Below are 21,063 nucleotides of genomic sequence, written 5' to 3'. Positions count from 1 at the left end.
GCAGGATGGGGCAAGGAGACCTGGAGGAGGCACATGGAGCCTAGAGACATGTGAAGAAACTGCGCTTGTCTTTTGGGTTGTGGACTGGGTGACACAGATGTGGGTGAGACCCGTGGGGAGGTGACAATGGCAGCTTTTATCTGGATGTTGATTTTGCTCTTTTCCTTCCGGGCTTGTCCGGTTGTTTGTGACCCTTTTCTGTGGGTCCCCACTGGAAGATGTTTTAGACTTGTGGCAGGCTTTGGGGCCTTGCTCTGGGCCGACCCCATATGGATGGAGTTTTACCCACGAGGGGATGGGTAACTTTGGGTGCTTCATTTAGAAACTAGACTCTTTGCCTTACCTGTATTGTTTCCTAGTTTTTATTAAAGTTCCTTCCCATTAAAGCGTCATATGTTTTGTGTTGATGCGGCGGATGGCAGAACCCATTTAGAATAGGCAGGTTTGTGGGGGTCTGGGGTGCCCCTCTCCCTGTCCTATAACAGATTTGGCGCCTTCTAAAGCATCTTCCAGTGGGGACCCACAGAAAAGGGTCACAAACAACTGGACAAGCCCGGAAGGAAAAGAGCAAAATCAACATCAAGATAAAAGCTGCCATTGTCACCTCCCCACGGGTCTCACCCACATCTGTGTCACCCAGTCCACGACCAAAAGACAAGCGCAGTTTCTTCACGTGTCTCTAGGCTCCATGCGCCTCCTCCAGGTCTCCTTGCTCCATCCTGCTTCCTTCCTCCGTCTCTTCCTGCAGCTTCTTCTCTTCCTGCTCAGCTCCACCCTCCCTTGGGTGGGGCGGGGAACCTGGAACTTCCCCCTTTCCTGGGGACCACCCTGTTACAGGACCCTCTCCGGTTCGAACCCGCGCTGTGGAGGCTGCGGGCAGCTTCGCAGCCCAGCGCTCAACCGCTGCGCCACCAGGGGAGGCCCTGAAAACTATTTTTACTAAACGGAAATATTTGGGAATGAGCTTAATCGCTATCAAGACATTATGTAAGAGTGTATTGGTCATCCCTATTAAAATGAATAAAATGCAAAACCTCATAATGACCAACAGAGCAAGATCAAATAAATGGCTTCATCGGAGTTACCAAGACCTTATCCTGGGCAGTCAACGTCCAGATAGAAACAGCGTTTTAAACAATAAGAGGAATGTAAGTCTTCTTCCATAATGCGCACAAATAACGTGTAAGATTAAGATAGCAGTAAAAATAGTATTTAGGAATACAACGGTAAATAACCCCCCAAAAGTGTAAAGTGGTTGCCTTTGGGGAGAGAAAGCGATAATGTTGGTGAATTATGTTTTCATTTCTTAGTATACAAAAGCTTTAAACTGTATAGGCAGCACCTGAAAGTACATTGTTAAACATTTAAGAAAAACTAAACCGCGCAAAGCCGACCTCCGTTGCTATGGCAACACCAGGAGCGGCGTTTCTTTTGTTCTAGGCGGTTCCACGCCCAATTCGCCCCTCCCAAAGCAAGATGTCAGATCCCTCCCCTTCCTGGCCAGGAGTCAGTGAAGCCCATAGGGCCCAGGGCGTGAACAGAGGACCCCCCAACCCATCTCCAAAAGACTGGCTGCGCTTCCGGTCTGCGGGTGTTCACTCAAAATGGGTCCTCCTCCTTCCCTCCGCGGGCAGCGTCAGTCGAACGACGCGCGGGCCGAGGCCCCGCCCCTTACGGGAGAGCGTGTGGCGTCACGTCCGGCTTCTCTCCCGTCTGGTCCCGGCGCGAGCAGTGAGGGATTAGCGTGTGCGCCGCATTCCTCGGAACCATGGTGAGCCTGGGCTCCTGGCCCTGCCCGAGCCCCGCTGCGCCCCGCCGCCCTGCTTCTCTCTCTGTCCTCCCGGCGCCGTGGGCTTCTCTTGTGTCCTTCGGGCCCATAGCACATGGCGTGGGCCGCGGCGTGCGGCCTGTGCCACACCCGCCGGTGGGGCCCTCCGTGCGGGCGAGGGGACGGGGGAGGGGCGACCCCCAGCCTGGCGTCTGGCTCGGACTCGGCCTCTCCCCTGGCCCAGAGCTCCGGCTCCCGGGGCTCGACCCAGCCGAGAAATTTCTAGCGCCCCGGGCGGGGCGACACGCCCCGCCTTCTTTGGGGGAGGAGCCTAAAGCGGCCTTTTGGATGAAGTTGGAAACGAGGCCATCATCCCCTCCACCGCTGGGCGGTAGTCTCCAGGTGGCCTGACGTGTCTAAATTTAAAATAATTTTTTTAAAAGATTTATTTATTTGTCCATACAGGAGATGGGGTACAGGTCAGACTAGGGGGGCGGGTGCGAGGATTCACCAGAGACAGAGTGGGGAACAGAACAGGCAGACTGACTGAAATACACTGCTGAGGGGAGCAGCGGGCAAGACTGGAGAGGTCTGCCGCGCCGTGTGGGTAGCTCCCTGGCCGGGGATCGAACTCGTGCTGCAGTGGCTGCGGATATCTTTATAGATTGCGTCTTAACCCCTTGCGCCACCATGGAGGCCCTAAAATAATTTTTGATCTTGCTATGCTGGATAGTGAATCGCCTTAGTGGATGACTTATTTCTGCCGTGCTTGTGGATCTAGAAAACGATATTCTTCCTGGGTAAATCTCTCCCAAATGACTTATAAAATGACTTATAAATCTCTCCCAAAATGACTTGTCTGGAAGATGGAGAGCTTCATCTCTTTGAAAAAGTACTCTTTACTATTCTGTACTGTAACTTCCTCAGATATCCCCTCTGAGATTAGTGTATGGATTAGAGCATATTGGTATTAAAATAGTAAAATGATGGTTAATTTTGCTTATAGGCATCCCTTTCCCTTGCACCTGTTAACATCTTCAAAGCTGGAGCTGATGAAGAGAGAGCAGAAACAGCTCGTTTGGTAAGCTATATTTTTATTTCAAAGATAAAATTGTATAAAACTTAAAGGCTAAAATTGATTTTGATAATCTGATTTTTTTTTTTTTTTACTTCAGTCTTCTTTTATTGGTGCCATTGCCATTGGAGACTTGGTAAAGAGCACCTTGGGACCCAAGGGCATGGTAAGAGTAACAAGGAACTTTTATGTTTGATATTTAGTCCTCCTTTGTGGAACTATAGTTAGTAGCATACTTAATTGGGATACTTAAAACTATTTTTATTTTAAAACTATTATATAAGTAAGATATTTTCTTTACTAAAAATCGAACAGAGCTACATGTCTCAGCCTCTTTGATCACTGTTGCTAATCTGACTTCTCATCAGTGACAGTCACTAATAACTTGTATGTAAATCTGACTGATGTCTTTGTTCACTTATGTAGCTTATTTGCATACATGTTGTCATTTATGTTATTGTAACATTGTTTTATCATTTGTTTGTATTCAAAGCTTATTTTTTAAATTTCGCTCTGTAAATAGATTATGCTGCTGCTTCTTTAATTGACTTGTGTTATATCTTGATCCAAATATCTTCCTTTTAGGACAAAATTCTGTTAAGCAGTGGACGAGATGCCTCTCTTATGGTAACCAATGATGGTGCAACTATTCTAAAAAACATTGGCATTGACAATCCGGCAGCTAAAGTTTTAGTTGGTGAGTCCGAAGATAATATTTTTTTAAAGATTTATTGTATTTAATTATGCATACAAGAGCTGGGGTGTAGGTCAGAGGTACGAGTGGTGACAGGATTCACCAGAGACAGAGTGGGAAGCAAAACAGGCAGACTGACTGAAATACACTGCTGAGGGGAGCAGTGGGCGAGACTAGAGAGGTCTGCTGCACCTTGTGAGTTAGCTCCCTGGCTGGAGATCTAAGTTGTGCTGCAGTGCTTGTGGACAGCTCCATAGTGCTGAGACTTAACCCTTTGCACCACCAGGGAGGCCCGAGTCTGAAGATAATTTGTTAACAATTAACACATCTTTATTTTTTATTTTTTTAAAGATTTACTTATTTATTATACAAGCACTGGGTACAGTCAGAAGTGCGGGAGGGTGAGAGAATTCACCAGAGCCAGAGGGGAGAGCAGAGCAGGCAGACTGACGAAGTACACTGCTGAGGGGAGCAGCGGGCGGCAGGAGAGGTCTGCGTGCCATGTGGGACCCTCGCCTAGTGGCCGGGGATCGAACTGGTGCTGCAGAGGCTGCGGGCAGCTTTGCAGCCCAGCGCTCAACCGCTGCAACACCGGGGAGGCCCATTAACACATTTTTAAATAAGTTGTGTTGACTAACTGTCCTTTCACTTGTGTGCTTGATTTATTTCTCATTATTAAACTATAGGCTTCTGAAGTGCCGTGTAATTTTTCATGGTAAAACTATTGTATCTCCAGCTGAAAACCTCCAAAGAATTTTTCTGGTTAGGAAACCTAGATAAATGATATTTAGATTTGTGGTGGGTATGGTTGGAGAATTAGCTGAGCTATACAGAAATAATTTAAAAAGCAAAATCAAATATAACTGAGTTAATAACTTTTTCCTAGATATGTCACGGGTTCAAGATGATGAAGTTGGTGATGGTACTACCTCTGTGACTGTTTTAGCAGCAGAATTACTAAGGGTAAGAATATCTGTGCAGTTTAAACTCATTGGTTTTTGTTACTGTGATTTTTAATAGAAGTAGTCAGTTCTTAATTTATATTAATGAATGTTTTCACTGTTTATTAATAGGAAGCAGAATCTTTAATTGCAAAAAAGATTCATCCACAGACCATCATTTCAGGTTGGAGAGAAGCCACTAAAGCAGCAAGACAGGCTCTGTTGAGTTCTGCAGTCGATCATGGGTTTGTATACCAAAATACTAATGTTTTAAACATTTCACCAAAAAAACAAAAAAAAAAAAACCATTTCACATTCTTTTTAAAACATGCACAATGGAGGAATTCTAGAGGACAGTAAGCATATATGCACATGAGCCCACTGATTCATCTTGCCCCACTGACAAAAAACAACAAATCCTATTACCTTCCAGAGATAGTCACTAAAGTTTAGGTTTCTAGTTTTTTTTACGTATATAGTTAAGTAGTGTCATTGTGTAGAGGATTTTTTAGCCTCTGTAACTTACTTGAATAATAAGCACATTTCTTGGTGTCAGAAGTCTCTGTAATATTAGTCTTAGTACTGATGGGCTTTTGATTATATGACTAGTCTAATTTGGCTAGTCACAGTTGGAAATTGTGTTTTGATCATCTTTAATTTATAATGTGATGGCTTGTTAACAAAAAGTTTCAAGACGTGTAATTGCTGGATGCAAAATTATGTGATATGCTTTTAAGGCTGGCTCTTTTTTTTTTAAACAAGTAATCCTTAAAAAAATTACTGTGTAACAATGCCCGTATCTCCATGTTCTTGAAACTTGGTACTCTGATTTGCTTATGTTTCTTTTTCCATAGTTTACCAGTTTGGTGGGGAAAAAATAGTACCTTTTTAATTTGCATGTCTTGCTTACAGGTGAGGTTTAATTTTTGTCATGATTTAAAGCCCTTACTGGGATGAAATTGTCTATTGACAAAAAGTATCTGAAAAAATTTTGAAAAGTAAAATAGTTGGTAAGTTTGGAGTATCTTTAAGAACAAACGTGAATTTTGTGTTTTGTTTTTTAGTTCTGATGAAGTTAAATTTCGTCAAGACTTAATGAACATTGCAGCAACAACATTATCCTCAAAACTTCTTACTCATCACAAAGATCATTTTACTCAGTTAGCTGTGGAAGCTGTTCTTAGACTGAAAGGCTCTGGTAATCTGGAAGCAATTCATGTCATCAAGAAGCTAGGAGGAAGTCTAGCAGATTCTTATTTAGATGAAGGTGTGTATGTATATTGAATATAGGGGAAAATTCTTACCAGGTGTTGATTACAAAATACTGACTGACTTGTTAGCTAGTTAGGACTAGTGATACTTAACACAGCTGGGGAACTTATCTGTGAGGACACATGTCATTGCAACCATTTTGGTCATTTTAATCTGTTGTCACATTAACAGTGTGCTTTATCCTCTCAGACCATCCCAGGTTTTCTTTATCTTGCTATATTTTTTTTAATCATGAACTTATTTACAATCTCTAATAAAGAAATTATAGCATTCTGTAATTAGAAGTCATCTATTCTCAAATAGCATTTTTCCCAATATTGCATGTATTCTTCAGGAAGGGTCTAGGTAAGTCAGATCATTTAGTTAGCAGGTGTTGAAGGCATAATATAGTTCATGAGTCTTAGTATCTGCTAGTTCCTTAAAAATGGTATATTTTGTTCATAGGGTACAATTTTTCAAAGCATCTTTTCAAAGCATGTTTATGAAAAAATGACCTGTGGAAAGTGTAGGCATACTCTTCAAAAGAAGGAAAAAAGGGATGTTAGGCTTTACAATTTCTGCTTTTCCAGTGATTTGGAGTCCAGGTTTTGTTGCATGTCATTTATCTCTGTCTTAGGGAAGTGACAATTCTGAAAATATTGTTGGTTGACTATACAAGGCTGTGTAGCATTTCTAATGGGGACTGATGATAGGGAAGATAGTTAAAACAAGGATAAGTACCATTCTTGAATTTTTCTTAAAATATCATCCCTCTTGATATTGACGCAGAGAGTAAGAGTTGGGTTTGCTGGAATAGAGCAAACAGTCTAAGAGGATAATAGTTTAATAAGATAAAATTATGTATACATCTAAAAGATTCTGGGGTGGGGGGCTTCCCTGGTGGCACAGGGGGTTAAGCATCAGCACTATGAAGCTATCTGCAACTACTGCAGCACGTGTTTGATCCCTGGCCAGGGAGGTGACTCACATGGTGTAGCAGACCCCTCCTGTCTCCCTGCTGCTCCCCTCAGCAGTGTATTTCAGTCAGTCAGCCTGTTCTGCTCCCCACTCTGTCTTTGGTGAATCCTTTCCTTCCACACACACACCCTCCCACCCCACCTCTGGCTTGTACCCTAAATATATTTTTTTTAATATTTATTTATTTATTTATACAAGCACTGGGTACAGTCTTCTGCGCGGGAGGGTGAGAGAATTCACCGAGCCAGAGTGGGGAACAGAATAGGCAGATGGACCGAAATACACTGCTGAGGGGAGCAGCGGGCGGCAGGAGAGGTCTGTGTGCCATGTAGGACCCTTGCCAGTGGCCGGGGATCGAACCGGCGCTGCAGAGGCTGTGGGCAGCCTCGCAGCCCAGCACTCAACCGATGCGCCACCAGGGGAGACCCAGTACCCTAATTCTTGCATGCATAAATATATCTTAAAAAAAAAAAAATGCTGGGACAGGTAGGCTGTCCTGGGTTGGTATGCATAGTTCTAAGTCATCCAGGCCCCAGACTTCTAACATCTCTGTTGCTTACTATATTCCCATTTTATAGATGAGTAGTTAAAGTTGAATAATTTGTTCAAGCATGGTAAGTATCATCAAGCAGCAAGGGCATGATTAGGACCAGGTCTGTCTAGACATTATTTTCCTTGTTTTTTTTCATCTCATTGCCTACCTAAAGTTAAGTAATTTCTCACAGTACCCTGTGTATCTGCATCTCTGAATCTTCACAGCTCTTCTGTGTTGGCTTTTAGCTAATGAAAGTAAATTTAGTATCTTCACATTGCAGTCTGCACACCTGTGAATGTGGTATATATCTGAAACAAATTTCAAAACATTGAATATTTGTGCTGTGCTCTTATGTTTTCGATTTCATACTATTAAAGTGACCCATTTCACTGCTCTGGTGAATGCTTTCTAGGTTCTAGTTGATTGGTGAATTAGACTTGTATTCTTTGTGTTCTTTGAAAGACTAATTTGATAAAGCAGGCAATTTATAAAATTAGTGCAAGCTTGAAGTATTTGATACAATACTGTCCTTATGTTGTAGGCTTTCTGTTGGATAAAAAAATTGGAGTAAATCAACCAAAGCGAATTGAAAATGCTAAAATTCTTATTGCAAATACTGGTATGGATACAGACAAAATAAAGGTACGTGAACCACATTTTAAAAAAAATTTTAATTGCTAGTTGCAGTAAACTCAGTCTGGGAAATCAGTTGCACTAAAAAGCTGTAAAAATGTTTATGCTATGGGATTCTTGGAAGAATAATGAAAATGCTGTTTTTATTCTTTAATTTTTCTCTTAGATATTTGGTTCCCGGGTAAGAGTCGATTCTACAGCAAAGGTTGCTGAAATAGAACATGCAGAAAAGGAAAAAATGAAGGAGAAAGTTGAACGTATTCTTAAACATGGGATAAATTGCTTTATTAACAGGTCTGTGTGTGCTTGTGGTAACAGTTTATGTCATAGTCTAAGAAATGTTTCGGTGCAAGGACTTACGGAAATAGTTTATATTGACTTAGTGATGTAGGAACTGTTATCTTGTCTAGATGTAAGTATGATTGTACGAAAAACAGGCACGTTCATTATAGTTAAGTGACATTGTACGGTAATTTATAGAAAGTTCTTAGTTAACGTTGTTGGTGAGTCTTGGGAACTAACTTCAAGTTAAATAATTAATAGTGAAACCAGTTTTATCATAGACTGATAAAAACAAGAGGTAAATTTCTATGGCATATTTCTGGTAATGAAAACATCACTAGACTTCTAAATAAAGACCCCAAGCACATCCAATGTTAAATAATAACTTGTGTTCATTTTCCATCTTATTCCAGTTCAGGGTCTCTGGTGGCCTTGAGCCTGTCCTGTCAGCTCATAGTGCACAATAGAGACCAGCGCTAGATAGGATACTGTTCCACTACAGAGCACACTCAGCACATAGAGCGACATTCACTTCTGGGCATACCAGTGAACCTAATCATATCTTTGGGAAGAAACCAGAATATCCAGTGAAAGCATACATGGGAAGAATGTGCATACACTGTAGACACAGATCCCAATTGAGAATCATTTCATTTTCTTCAACGTTGGACTGAAATGTTGGAATTATTTGAGAATCTGCTGTACTTAACTGTTTATGTTGACAGAAACAGTTTTCTGATTTGGTAGTCATGTTATTTGGGCTAAAGTATACTTATGTTTGGAGGAGAAATGTAATTCTAAATGAGACAATGGGGGCTTGCGGTAGAACGCTAACCGTGTAGAATAGTATAAGGATAAGGAGACGAAAAGCATTAAGTTTAACGGCTTTGACTTGTGTAAAAGTTGTATGTAAACTGTCCCCATTATAATCTTTTTTTTTTTTAATAGAGGCATGTTTTATTTATTTGTTTGTTTGTTTGTTTGTTTTGTTATACATGCACTTGGTACAGTCATGTACAGAATTCACCAGAGCCAGAGCAGGGAGCAGAGCAGGCAGAAGGACCCAAGTACACTGCTGAGGGGAGCAGCGGGCGGCAGGAGAGGTCTGCGCGCCATGTGGGACCCTCCTCCGGTGGCCGGGGAGCAGCTGGGGATCGAACCGGCGCCGCAGAGGCCGCGGGCAGCTTCGCAACCCAGCGCTCTACCGCTGCACCACCGGGGAGGCCCCCCCATTATAATCTTAATAGTCATTGTCTACAACATCTGTGGATTATTTTGAAGGGTTTTGGAAAATGATGCAAAATAATAGACTCAGATTAGTTATTTGTGGGCTTTTTGCACACTAAATTTCTGAGCTTTATTATATAGTCTGAATCTGATAAGACACATTTTGCTTATCAGTGCTTTATGTGAATTATTTTTATAAATAATTTTTTCTTTTACTTTTCTAAGCTAAAAACTTTCTAACAGATTTATTTTTAAAACCTTGTAAAAATACTTACTTTGAAAAAGAGAAAACTATTGGATCAGAATCTGAGGTCTTACCTCCCAGAAATTTTTTCTTTTATTACGTTTACTTTATTGTGCTTTGTGTCTGTGTAGTATTGTTATTTTTTAAGATTTATTTATTTATGCATACAAGGGCTGGGGGAGCAGTGGGCAAGTCAGGAGAGGTCTGCTGCACCATGTGGGTTGCTCCCTGGCCGGCCAGGGATTGAACTCGTGCTGCAGAGGCTGCAGATTGCTTCATAGTGCGGTGCTTAACCCCTTGCACCACCAGGGAGGCCCTGCGTAGTATTTTAATACCAATTTTTCACTTGTGAACGTATTCTAGAAGCTTTGGTTTAAGTAAAATTTGTGATTATTTTAAATCTGACAATACATATTTTTACTTAAAATTACATATTTTTCCTAATTGGTAAACTGATTTATGCGAACTCTCGTAGTGGACGTTGAGGTGACTGGTGGCTTTTGTTCTATATATAAAAATTTAGTTAATTTTTTAATATCTGTAGATTCTCAGGAGTGGAATTAAAGAATATGAACAGTGACAGTTTTTTATTCATTACTGCTAAATTATGTTTTTCAGTATTATAGTTATTGGAAGTTTATACTGTTGGTAACACTAAAACAGTACATGCATTTAATACTGCCATGCATACACTAGTATTATTATTTTATACATTACATGTAAGAAGCGTTATTATCTAGTTTGCATTTCTTTGCCTTCTAGTGGGGAGGTAATTTTTTAATTGAATATAGTTTAACTTGTAATGTAACATTTTGGATAATGTTTTTATGTATTTTGTTTACAGGCAACTAATTTATAATTATCCTGAACAGCTTTTTGGTGCTGCAGGTGTTATGGCTATTGAGCATGCTGATTTTGCAGGTGTAGAACGTCTGGCTCTTGTCACAGGTATGGGGGAAAAGGCATTAGTTTATAACAAATGTAACAATCACTCTTGGTTTTATTGATTGTTGATATATGTACTTCATTGCTGAGTATAAAGAAAACATTGTGTTAATGTTTTTTTAATTTTGGGAAGTAATGTTGAAATGTGAAATAATTCAGCAATATATGATGAAAAGTTAGTTTACTCCAACTTTCAATAGAGATATGAGTGGCATAATCCCAGTTCTGCGAACTTAGAAATTCTGTTTACAAATAAGCTATGTCTACATGAAAATGACAGAGTATGCCTTGTTTACTTTGTGTGGCATTAATAGTATTTAATGCTTGAGAAGCTTTATCCTCTTACTTTTAGGACCTTGAAAATGAATGAATATGTTGGAAAGTTGGTTTGAGATCTGGCAGTGGGAGTTAAAGAGATATATAAAGCCACAAGCAACATCAGATGCAGTTTGGAAATGCCATAATGATTATTGGGGGAAATGAAAGCATAATAACTAATATAGAATATAGAGTGAAATTATATTTAATAATTTGAGGAGCATAGTCTTCTCGACGTAAGACAGACATTTTTCTTTCATTTTTTGGAGTGTATTTACCTACTTGAATAGTTTTTTAGAAGCTATTTCATACTTGATACTGAAGGCGATAAAATTTTTGATGCTCACGTTAATGTAATTCATCCTTTGATGCAACAATTAAACAAGACATAAGAAATGTGAAGTATAGGATAGTACATTCGTGGGATAAGTTGATACTATACAGACTTGATGCATGATATTGGCATATAGACTCAGAAGAAAATTTATTGCACCACGAACACTAATTGAAGTTGATCCTGTGGTATGTCTGATCTTTAGTAGCTCCTGATGTGTGAAATTGGTTTTTGTAAATGTTAAGAGGTATCTTGTAAGCTGATGTAGATAAGTGACTGTGGGATAAGTGAAACTTCTCATAAGCCAAATTTTGTCTCGTGGGAATGTGATGTCCCAAACATCTATTGTGCGTTACATCTAGAACATAAGGAAATCTCCAGTTTGTCAATCAAAAGTTAAAAAGCTTCAGCTATACAGATTAAGAGTATTAAGTTAGTAGAATTGGGAAAACAAGAATTCTTTTTATAAATTAATTACAAAATAGATGTGAAGCATCCATTAATTCAGTAGATATGGTGGTAAGGAGTAGGAAGGAGGGGTTAATTGATAGACTCTATATTCATAAAGAGAGAGTCATGAGCTGGAGAGGTTTTTTTTTTTTTTTTTTATAATTCTTTTTTTTTTTTTTTTTTTTTTTTATAGAGAGGCATGTTTTCTTTCTTTCTTTCTTTGTTTGTTTTGTTTATACATGCACTGGGTACAGTCAGAAGCGCGGGAGGGTGATGAGAGAATTCACCAGAGCCAGAGCGGGGAGCAGAGCAGGCAGAAGGACCGAAGCACACTGCTGAGGGGAGCAGCGGGCGGCAGGAGAGGTCTGCGCGCCATGTGGGACCCTCCTCCGGTGGCCGGGGAGCAGCCGGGGATCGAACTGGCGCTGCAGAGGCTGCGGGCAGCTTCGCAACCCAGCGCTCAACCGCTGCGCCACCGGGGAGGCCCCGCTGGAGAGGTTTTAAAATGGAAATCCAGAAACTTAACTGGCTGCTAATTAAGAACCAGGAAAGGAAATGTCTGGCCCTTTCATTTCACAGCATGAAAGAAAGGGGGGGGGAAAGGAATAGAAATAAGACATAAAGAGTAAAATGAACATTTTTTTTTTGATAATAAGTCTGGGAAATATTCTCTGTGTATGTTTATATGTTTGTTCCCTTTTCTAGACCCTACCGGCTTCCCAACTTTTTAGTTACTGAGATAATAAGCAGATAATAAGTGCTTATTATTTTAAGTGGTTTTTGTATCTGTACTGTTGACATAATAAAGTTAGTCAACTGTTTTCATGTTTTGGTAAAATTGGATACTAAAGTACTGGTTCTTCTAGATTGGATTCAAAGGATAATTTGAAATTACTAATTTAAATGTTTTAGGTCTCAGTTTAACCTTCGGGGTAGGTAGTAACCCTGTATGTGTTTATATGTTTATAGGTCTGAAGCCAGACTGCTTGGGCTTGAATCCCAACTCCACCACATATGTTCAACTTAAATAACCTAGGATGAAAAATATCTTTTTGCTTCAGTTTTTTAATTCTAAATGGACTAATGCACCTATCTTCATTAGGCTTTTTGTGATGATTAGATAGTAATTTTTTCAACATTTTATATATTTATGCATACAAGAACTGGGGTGTAGGCCAGAGGTATACCAGAGAGAGAGTGGGGAACAGAGCAGGCGGATTCACTGAAGTTCTCTGCGAAGGGGAGCAGTGGGCAAGAGAGGAGAGGTCTGCTGCGCCATGTGGGTCAGCTCCCTGCCTGGGAATCAAACTCATGCCACAGTGGCTGGCTGTTACTTGATAGCACTGAGACTTTTAACCATCTGTGGTACCAGGGAGGCCTGATAGTCATTTCATATGAAGTGCTTCCAAGAATGTTTGGTGCATATAGTCAGCAGTTATCTATAAAAATGCGATATTTTTCCATTACTGCTTGTTAGGAAACAGATTTTAACCCTGTTTTGTAATTATTTAATGTTTATGTTCACAGGTGGTGAAATTGCCTCAACTTTTGACCACCCAGAGCTAGTTAAACTTGGAAGTTGTAAGCTTATTGAGGAAGTCATGATTGGAGAAGACAAACTCATTCACTTTTCTGGGGTAGCCCTTGGTGAGTGATTATGTAGTTCCTGAAGCCAGTCCTATAATCTGGCCTTTGTGAATAACATATATTCAACTTAATTATTTTATAGGTAAGTTTAGAACTATTGTGAGCATGGATTGTTAGCAAAGACAGTGTGTAATAGTGGAAGACATGCCAGTTTTCAAAACTAAATAGTACAAGTAGTCCCTACATTAAAAAAATTAAAGGTAGACTTTTACAGTTTATAACCAAGTGTTCCGTGTGACATGAAAATGTTTTTTAACTTTAGGTGAGGCTTGTACCATTGTGCTGCGTGGTGCTACTCAACAAATTTTAGATGAAGCAGAAAGATCTTTGCATGATGCTCTTTGTGTTCTTGCCCAAACCGTGAAGGATCCTAGAACAGTTTATGGAGGAGGTGAGCATTTGAAAAATACTGAACATTTTAATTTTTTTTTAAAGATTTATTTTATTCGTGCATACAAGAACCAGGGTACAGGCCAGATGTGCAGGAGGTTAAGAGGATTCACCAGAGACAGCGGGGAACAGAACAGGCAGACTGACTGAAATACACTGCTGAGGGGAGCAGCGGGCGAGGCAGGAGAGGTCTGCTGCACCATGTGGGCATCGCCCCAGCTGGCCGGGATCAAGCCGGCACTGAAGAGGCTGCGGACAGCCTCACAGCGCTGTGCTCAACCGCCTGCACCACCAGGGATGCCCTGAACGTTTTAATTTTGAAAAACACAAGATGGACATATTTTATTTCTTAAAATAGCATAAGTCATAAGTGGCTTTAACGGTTCTTAAAGTAATTGACTTTGTCTTAATTTATAATGTTTGACATACATATAAGGGAAGTCAGTAATTTAGTGTCTTAGAGATGATGAAGCATATTTTACTGGATTTTTAATCTGTAGGCTGCTCTGAGATGCTGATGGCTCATGCTGTGACACAACTTGCCAACAAAACACCAGGCAAAGAAGCTGTTGCAATGGAGTCTTATGCTAAAGCACTGAGAATGGTAAATTAATAAAGTGAGATTAAAAATTTAATAAAATTAATATAATAAAATACTTTTATTGTTGATGGTTTTTAAAGAAGTACATTTTTGTATCTCAGACAGGAAATGTTTATTTTCTTAGTCTTAAGAAAAAGAACTAGTATAAATTTGATTCTAGAATTTATCCTTTTTATGAGCAAGTTATTAAAAAGAAAGAAATTTTACATTGTTTCCAAATGTGTAACTTTAAAATGCTACAATTTCTTACTGTCTCCTTCACTTTATAGTTGCCAACTATCATCGCTGACAATGCAGGCTATGACAGTGCAGATCTGGTGGCACAGCTCCGGGCTGCCCATAGTGAAGGCAATGTAACTGCTGGACTGGGTAAGAGATCAGTGAGAACTTGGCAGTAATTGTTAAGAGTTGCTCTTTACCATGATTTTTAAAAAAGATAACACTCCACAATAACCTTGTAAAAGACTCCTGTGACCCTTGTCTTTGTAACCATTATGTGCTAACAGCACATTCTTAACATTGTCGAACTTGGTTGTTCTCTAAGGAGTGTAAAGCTAGCTAAATGATTTGTAACTAGTTTTGTAATAACTGGATTTAAAAATATAAGCAGTTGTATTCTGAAATCAGTGTAAACTTTACTATATTTCTTACAGCCAGCATCAAAATAAAATTAAAACTTATTTGAAAGAATAACAAAAGGGTAAAAGTCCATGTCGACTCTTAACCTTGCAGTAAAATTATCCGGAAACACTCTGGAGTATAGTTATGATATAAAATAAAAAGTGGCCAGAAAGGCAGATACCAGATTGAAAAGTTCCCTGACAAATTATCCAAGAAGTTATAAAAACAGTCGAAGAAGGCAGATAATCCTGTCACTGGAAAAGGGATAGCTAATAATGTATGATGATTTGTCAGAGATGAAATTACTGTTAGAAGAAAAGTTGAGGGGAGAAGTTCTGAATTTTTCTTGTCTTAAGAATACATGGTAATCTGTGATAACCATATTTTCTGTAATCATTTTGTGTGTGAGTAGGTGATCTATTGGACTGTGTAAATTTTCCATTATTGGACATAGTTGCTCTCAATACAAATGTTCTGTAGTTGACTGCCGGGCACCAGCCTCCAGCAAAATGTTGAGTCAGGGGTTCCTGAAAGGATGAGATGGCTTAGGTGACCTGTAAGGGGCTGAAAGGAAGGGGATTAAGGAGACACTGATACTGGATGGGGTGCAAGTATATTCTTCTGCCGAGAGACTCAGCAGGTCTTTATTTATTCATTTTTAGTAATCAGAAAAAGTACATCATCATGTGCAAAGCAGAAACAATTAGTGTATTTTATTCCCATGGACTACTGGCTCCTATGGGTCTCAGCTAGACAGTAGCCTTCAAGGTTAATAGATAAAAAACCAAACCTAACACTAAAACTTATTATTCAGCTAGACAATTACCTAAGACAGTGGGTAGCTGCCAGTACATCCCTATCAGCTAAAGCCTAAGCATCAAAAGACTCTTCTATTTTTGTGGCTTTCAGCCGGAGACCAGCTGCTACTCAGCTATCAGAACTTTTTCTACCTAGAAACTTCTTAACACAGTTAACTTCATTTAAAAACTTTCCTAAGAAACTTCTAAATAAAAAGGAAACTTCTAAAAAAGCAAAAGAAGGATTTACTATAATTGTGTTGAATTGCTTGTCAGATATGTACAATAAATTGTCTCCCATTGTCAAGTGGGCCAAATTGTTTAATAACTAATTTTCTAAACAGATAATTTTCCATGCCATTTGCTTGCAGTATACTGATGCATATAATTTATTCCCTAATGTACTTTTTGGGAAATTTTTCTCTTTTTATGACCAAGAACAAAAAATAAAGGGATGTTAGATCTTCAGCCCCACGGTATGAGGCTCGTTAGCTTCGGCCCCACGGTGTGAGGCCTTTTAATTTAGCTGCTTGCCGGTGTCTTACCTGGCTGGGGCATCAAGGCCGCCTGCAGCAGTTGACCATACAATTTTTTAAAGTTCCTTTTTTGATAGACGGATGAGAATTCTGTGACTGAATTGAGTAATTGTGTGTTGTGATCTTATTTTTTATAAAAATTAATTATAGAGTGATACTTTAGTTGTTGAAACTAGTTTATTTAATAAATACTTTTTCTTTGCAGATATGAAGGAAGGTACCATTGGCAATATGGCAGTATTAGGAATAACAGAAAGTTTCCAAGTGAAGCGACAAGTTCTTTTGAGTGCAGCTGAAGCAGCTGAGGTGATTCTACGTGTGGACAACATTATTAAAGCAGCACCAAGGTAGTGTAGTGCTTTAAAACAATTCCTTAGAAAAAAATGATCAATACAGAAATAAAAAACCAGTACCTGCATTATACTTGAAAATTGTAGTTACAGAGGGTATAGCCATTTTGCCTAGATAAAAGTGTTATGCCAGTTACTTAAAATAATGTAGTTTTCTGTTTCTTGATTTAAGCCAGAAAAGTTTGTGGGGGTGGGAGGGGTGACAGAGGGTAACTCTAGGATTGAAATGATACATAAAAAGCCAGGCTTGGAAAAGTTAAGAACCAGAATTGAGGGCGAGAGGGTTATAGTAGTAAGATGTGATTTTTGCGGCCCCACCCCCATGAGTCAGCTCCAGTTACTTTCTGTCCTGCTATACTCTTCTATGCAGACGTTCTTAAGTGCGGAGTGTACAGAGAGTTCCTTACGTGTTCCTATTCCAGTAGCTTTTCTAAGATATTGAAGTTTAAAAAAAAAAAAACTCATTTACACAAAAGTGGTTAAGTAGCCAGAAAATCTTTCAAAGAGTCCATTATCCATTATTAATTTTAATTGCTTTTAGTATAGTAGTAGCTACCAACAGCATTTTTATCTACTAGTGGTGGTAGTTCAGTGAATTGGAGGGGCTGGTGGGGGAGTGGATTAGATCAGGAGATAGAGGTGAAGATGATGAGAAGAGGGTGATAATAAATGATAATTTGAAGGTAGAATCAGCAGGATTTGATTAAGGGTTTGATGTAGTAGGGGAAAGGGAATTAAGGATAATTTGATTAATTCAAGGCTTTTGTTGGGTGAAATAAAGAGTTATCTGAGATAGGGAAAGCATTGGAAGGGGAGATGGGAGTTTCAGCTTTGAACAGAGATGACTGTTAAAGCATTGGTTGATAGTTGAGTCTAATTTACTATCAGACTGTAGTTGTAATAAAGAAGAAGTTCAGACTGTAGTTGTAATAAATTTAGGAGTTGTTAGTTTATATGTGGTATGTACAGCTACGAGATTGGTTGAGTTCCAAGAGAGTAAATGTAGTAGGGACGGTAAGAGATTTTTCAGGACTTGGTAATAAGTCTGAAAAGATCCAGAGATTTAGTTCAACACTAAGAACTAAAGTATTGAGAATACTAAAACTGAGTGATGGGTACCTGAGGATTTGTTATATGATCTCTCTTGGGGTTTTTTTTTTTTTTTTTTTTTTTTTTGTGGGACCCTCGCTGGTGGCCGGGGATCGAACTGGTGCTGCAGAGGCTGCAAGCAGCCTTGCAACCCAGCGCTCAACCACTGTGCCACCAGGGGAGGCCCTCTTGTTTTTTGTACACTGGAAATTTTACACAATACAAAAATGTAAAGGTGGCCACTGAGGTGGAAGAAGACCAAGGAAATGTGTGTCCCAGAAGCCAAATAAAGTATTTACAAGGAGGAGTGATCAACTGCCAAGTTGATGCAAATAAAGTCAAGTAAGATAAGGACTGGAAATTGACCTTAAATATTGGAATTAGGAGGGAAATACTGAATTTAGCAAAGAGGCTTGGTAATCTTGACAAGCAGTTTTAATGGAATGGAGTGGGCAAAGGTCATTGAGTAGGTTCTTTGGAGGCTGGGGAAAGAGGAACTAGAGAGTATATATGGAGTACTATTTAGAGGACTGTATTGTGAATAGGAGCAGATAAGTGGAATAGTAGCTACAAGGTGTGTGGGTGCTGTGAAAATTCAGTCTGTTTAATTGAAGCAATTTAGTAGAAGGAACAATTGATCCAGAAGAGAGGAGCAGTCCCCTAGGTAGCATCGAGAGTTGAAAGATCTAGAGTTGGAAGGTGAAGAGTTGGTTCTAGATAGGAGCAAGGTGAGGTGGGAGGAAGGGGTGTCCTTAGTAACAGAAGGGAACTAGGAATTACACACCTTAAATGAACTAGATTACAAAGAATTTTCTTTATGTAGTCTATCTTGTATCACTCATCTCATTGACTTTCTCCTGTAAAGGACAGGTATCTGGTTACTATTAGAGGAAAAGAATGATTTGCATGTGGAGAGGAAAGAGAAAGATTTCCATCCAAAGACGAGATATTTATTTATTTTGTTAATTATTAAAGATTTATTTATTTATACAAGAATTGGGGTACAGGCCAGAGGCACGGGAGGGTGAGAGGATTCACCAGAGACAGACTGGGGAGCAGAACAGGGAGACTGACTGAAATACACTGCTGAGGGAAGCAGCAGGCGCAGCAGGAGAGGTCTGCTGCGCCATGCGGAAATCTCCTGGCCGGCCCAGAATCAAACCCACACTGCAGAGGCTGCGGACAGCTTCCCAGCGCTACACTCAACCTGCTGCACTGCTGGGGAGGCCCCTAGACGAGATACTTAAATGTACTGGGGTATAATGGAAAGAGGGCAGAAAAATACAGATTCTCTGTTCCTGCTATTGGTGATAGGGTAATGAGCATTCATATTTTGAAATGGAAAATTGGTAAGGGAAGGAGACAACACTTTTTTTAGAAGCAGTGTGGTCACCAAAGATTGTTAAATGTTAATATTTTCTGTTGTCTTTAAGCAGAGCGGTAGCACAAGGGAACAGTTAGTTTTCTGACTCAGCACGGACATACATCTATACTCACCTTCTGAAATCTTCAGAATGACTCGGGGCCCTCAACCACCTTTGAAATATACACTGTAATACCTCATTTGATCTGATAACTATTTCAGAGGCCTAAGTCTGAAATATATTAGAAATACTGAGTATGTTGCAGTGAAGAAAAATGAGTAATTTTGTTTAACTGAGCCTTTCCAATATACTGGACTGTGGACTTCTTTTCATACTTGTTACTAAACTAATCTCCAGGAGCCCTGTGACAACTGCTTGATTACCTTTTCTATATCAGTATACTTTAGCACCCTTCAGTATACTCACGTATATCTCAGATTTTAAGGTTTCTCTTTCTGATTCTAATATGCTGTGCTATGGGTATCTTTGTTTTCCCTGCTTCTCTTTTGTACTTGCTCTAGAAGCAGTGTTTCTCAAGCCCTTAGCTCCTTGAAGAGACATTAAGTGGAACTTTTCGCTAGTACTCCTGCTGTGCTCCCTTCCTGAGGGATTCATGGTATGGTCATCAGGGAGTAAAAGTTTAAAATGTGAGGTGTACTATTGACGTTCTTCAGTGAATTACCTGATTCCGCCCCAAGCTTATCTGTTACCATTTATTTTCATTCATTTAGAATAGTGATCCAGAGATTTTCATCCAGGTACCCCAGAGCCTTGTCGTTTTATAACATCTGGTTAAAAATGACTGTATCTGACTAATACAGTAAAATTAGTTGAAAATGTGAACTTCTGGGGAACACATTTTTAAGTAGGTTGTTTGGATGAGAAGATGAGAACTGCCAAATATCTTCTAGACCGTTATATTCCACAGATTGAGGGATGTCAGTTAGGAGGTAGAGGCATACTTCCTTGTGATAATTGAGCTATAATGGTTTTAATAAAATTAGGGTTTTAGCTGTAGTATATTTAATATAAGCTGCCGTTCATTTGCACCATTTGCGTTTTTCTTACATGCATGTTTTGTAATTGTTGCAGGAAACGTGTCCCTGACCACCACCCCTGTTAAGCATTCCCATGTGGTGTTGAGCTCTGGACCAGTTGTGTTTGAAAGCAAGTTGTGTTTGAAAGATTTGACCTCTTAAAGAAGACTGTGGGGTTAAAGTTTATTTGTGGCTGTTATACATTAAGCTTGGACATTTAACTGACCTTTTATTTTAACGTGGGTCTAATTTATTTGCTGTTTTCATTTTCCATAAAATTCAGTTGCTTAAAAACTTGTTTCAAATACTGTACATCAAAATAAAAAATTTGAACAACTACTTAGTTCTTTCCTATTTTAGTGATTTGTATCCTTAATTCATCATAATGAGAGCGAATGATTGTATTTCCAATATGGATTTGTTCAGTATAGATTTTCAGTATAATAAGAGGTCTTACATATTTTTGAAATGATTGTCTTGGAGTAAATTGAATCCAAGTTGTGATATGTATACTATGCATTAATCTTCTGGTTTTCAATCATACATAACCATTTAAACCGCTTAATTTTGTTTAATGAAAGTATCATAAACTTTAGTACTCAGGATTTAAGATTGTGAGTAAAAAATTTTATGTCTGAGGTTGCAACATTTTCCTTCTTTTCACTTTCTGTCAGGATTTTTTTTTAAAGATTTATTTATGCATTCAAGAACTGGGGTACAGGCCAGAGGTGGGGGGGGGGGTGTCAGGATTCCCCAGAGACAGAGTAGGGAACAGAACAGGCAGATTGAAATACACTGCTGAGGGAGCAGTGGGCGAGGCAGGAGAGGTATGCTGTGCCATGTGGGTAGCTCCCTGGCGTGGAATCAAACTCATGCAGTGGCTGTGGACAGCTTCATAGGTTGCATCTTAACTCCTTGCGCCACTAGGGAGGCCCTAATTATGTCAGGATTTGAAG

The 21,063-nt window shown here is 39.5% G+C and overlaps 1 protein-coding gene across 2 annotated transcripts; it reads left to right on the top strand.

Moving 5' to 3' along the window:
- Positions 1–1,677: 1,677 nt before the first annotated feature.
- CCT2 (chaperonin containing TCP1 subunit 2) lies at positions 1,678–20,443 on the top strand. Of its 2 annotated transcripts, none has more exons than XM_037514004.1 (16): positions 1,678–1,771; positions 2,775–2,849; positions 2,944–3,009; positions 3,429–3,540; positions 4,424–4,500; positions 4,611–4,723; positions 5,543–5,745; positions 7,784–7,884; positions 8,042–8,169; positions 10,473–10,576; positions 13,203–13,322; positions 13,585–13,713; positions 14,213–14,316; positions 14,583–14,682; positions 16,473–16,614; positions 20,163–20,443. In XM_037514004.1, exons 1-16 carry the CDS (start codon positions 1,769–1,771, stop codon positions 20,191–20,193), a joined length of 1,608 nt encoding a protein of 535 aa, XP_037369901.1. In that variant the 5' UTR covers positions 1,678–1,768; the 3' UTR covers positions 20,194–20,443. The 2 variants fall into 2 exon arrangements, with proteins under 2 accessions (XP_037369901.1, XP_054552211.1); XM_054696236.1 differs by lacking the exon at positions 1,678–1,771 and adding an exon at positions 2,152–2,170.
- The last annotated feature ends 620 nt before the right edge of the window (positions 20,444–21,063 follow it).

The sequence above is a fragment of the Talpa occidentalis genome, unplaced genomic scaffold, assembly GCF_014898055.3.
Source record: "Talpa occidentalis isolate TD23 unplaced genomic scaffold, MPIMG_talOcc4v2.1 talOcc4.16, whole genome shotgun sequence".
In the NCBI taxonomy this organism is placed as follows: domain Eukaryota; kingdom Metazoa; phylum Chordata; class Mammalia; order Eulipotyphla; family Talpidae; genus Talpa; species Talpa occidentalis.
Note: the sequence above shows the minus strand (reverse complement) of the source record. Positions and strands in the feature narration are given on the sequence as shown.

Coding starts and splice junctions, on each gene's coding strand:
- CCT2 (XM_037514004.1), top strand. Junction 8,170..10,472: donor ATAAATTGCTTTATTAACAG/GTCTGTGTGTGC, acceptor TTTTGTTTACAG/GCAACTAATTTATAATTATC. Junction 16,615..20,162: donor ATTATTAAAGCAGCACCAAG/GTAGTGTAGTGC, acceptor TAATTGTTGCAG/GAAACGTGTCCCTGACCACC.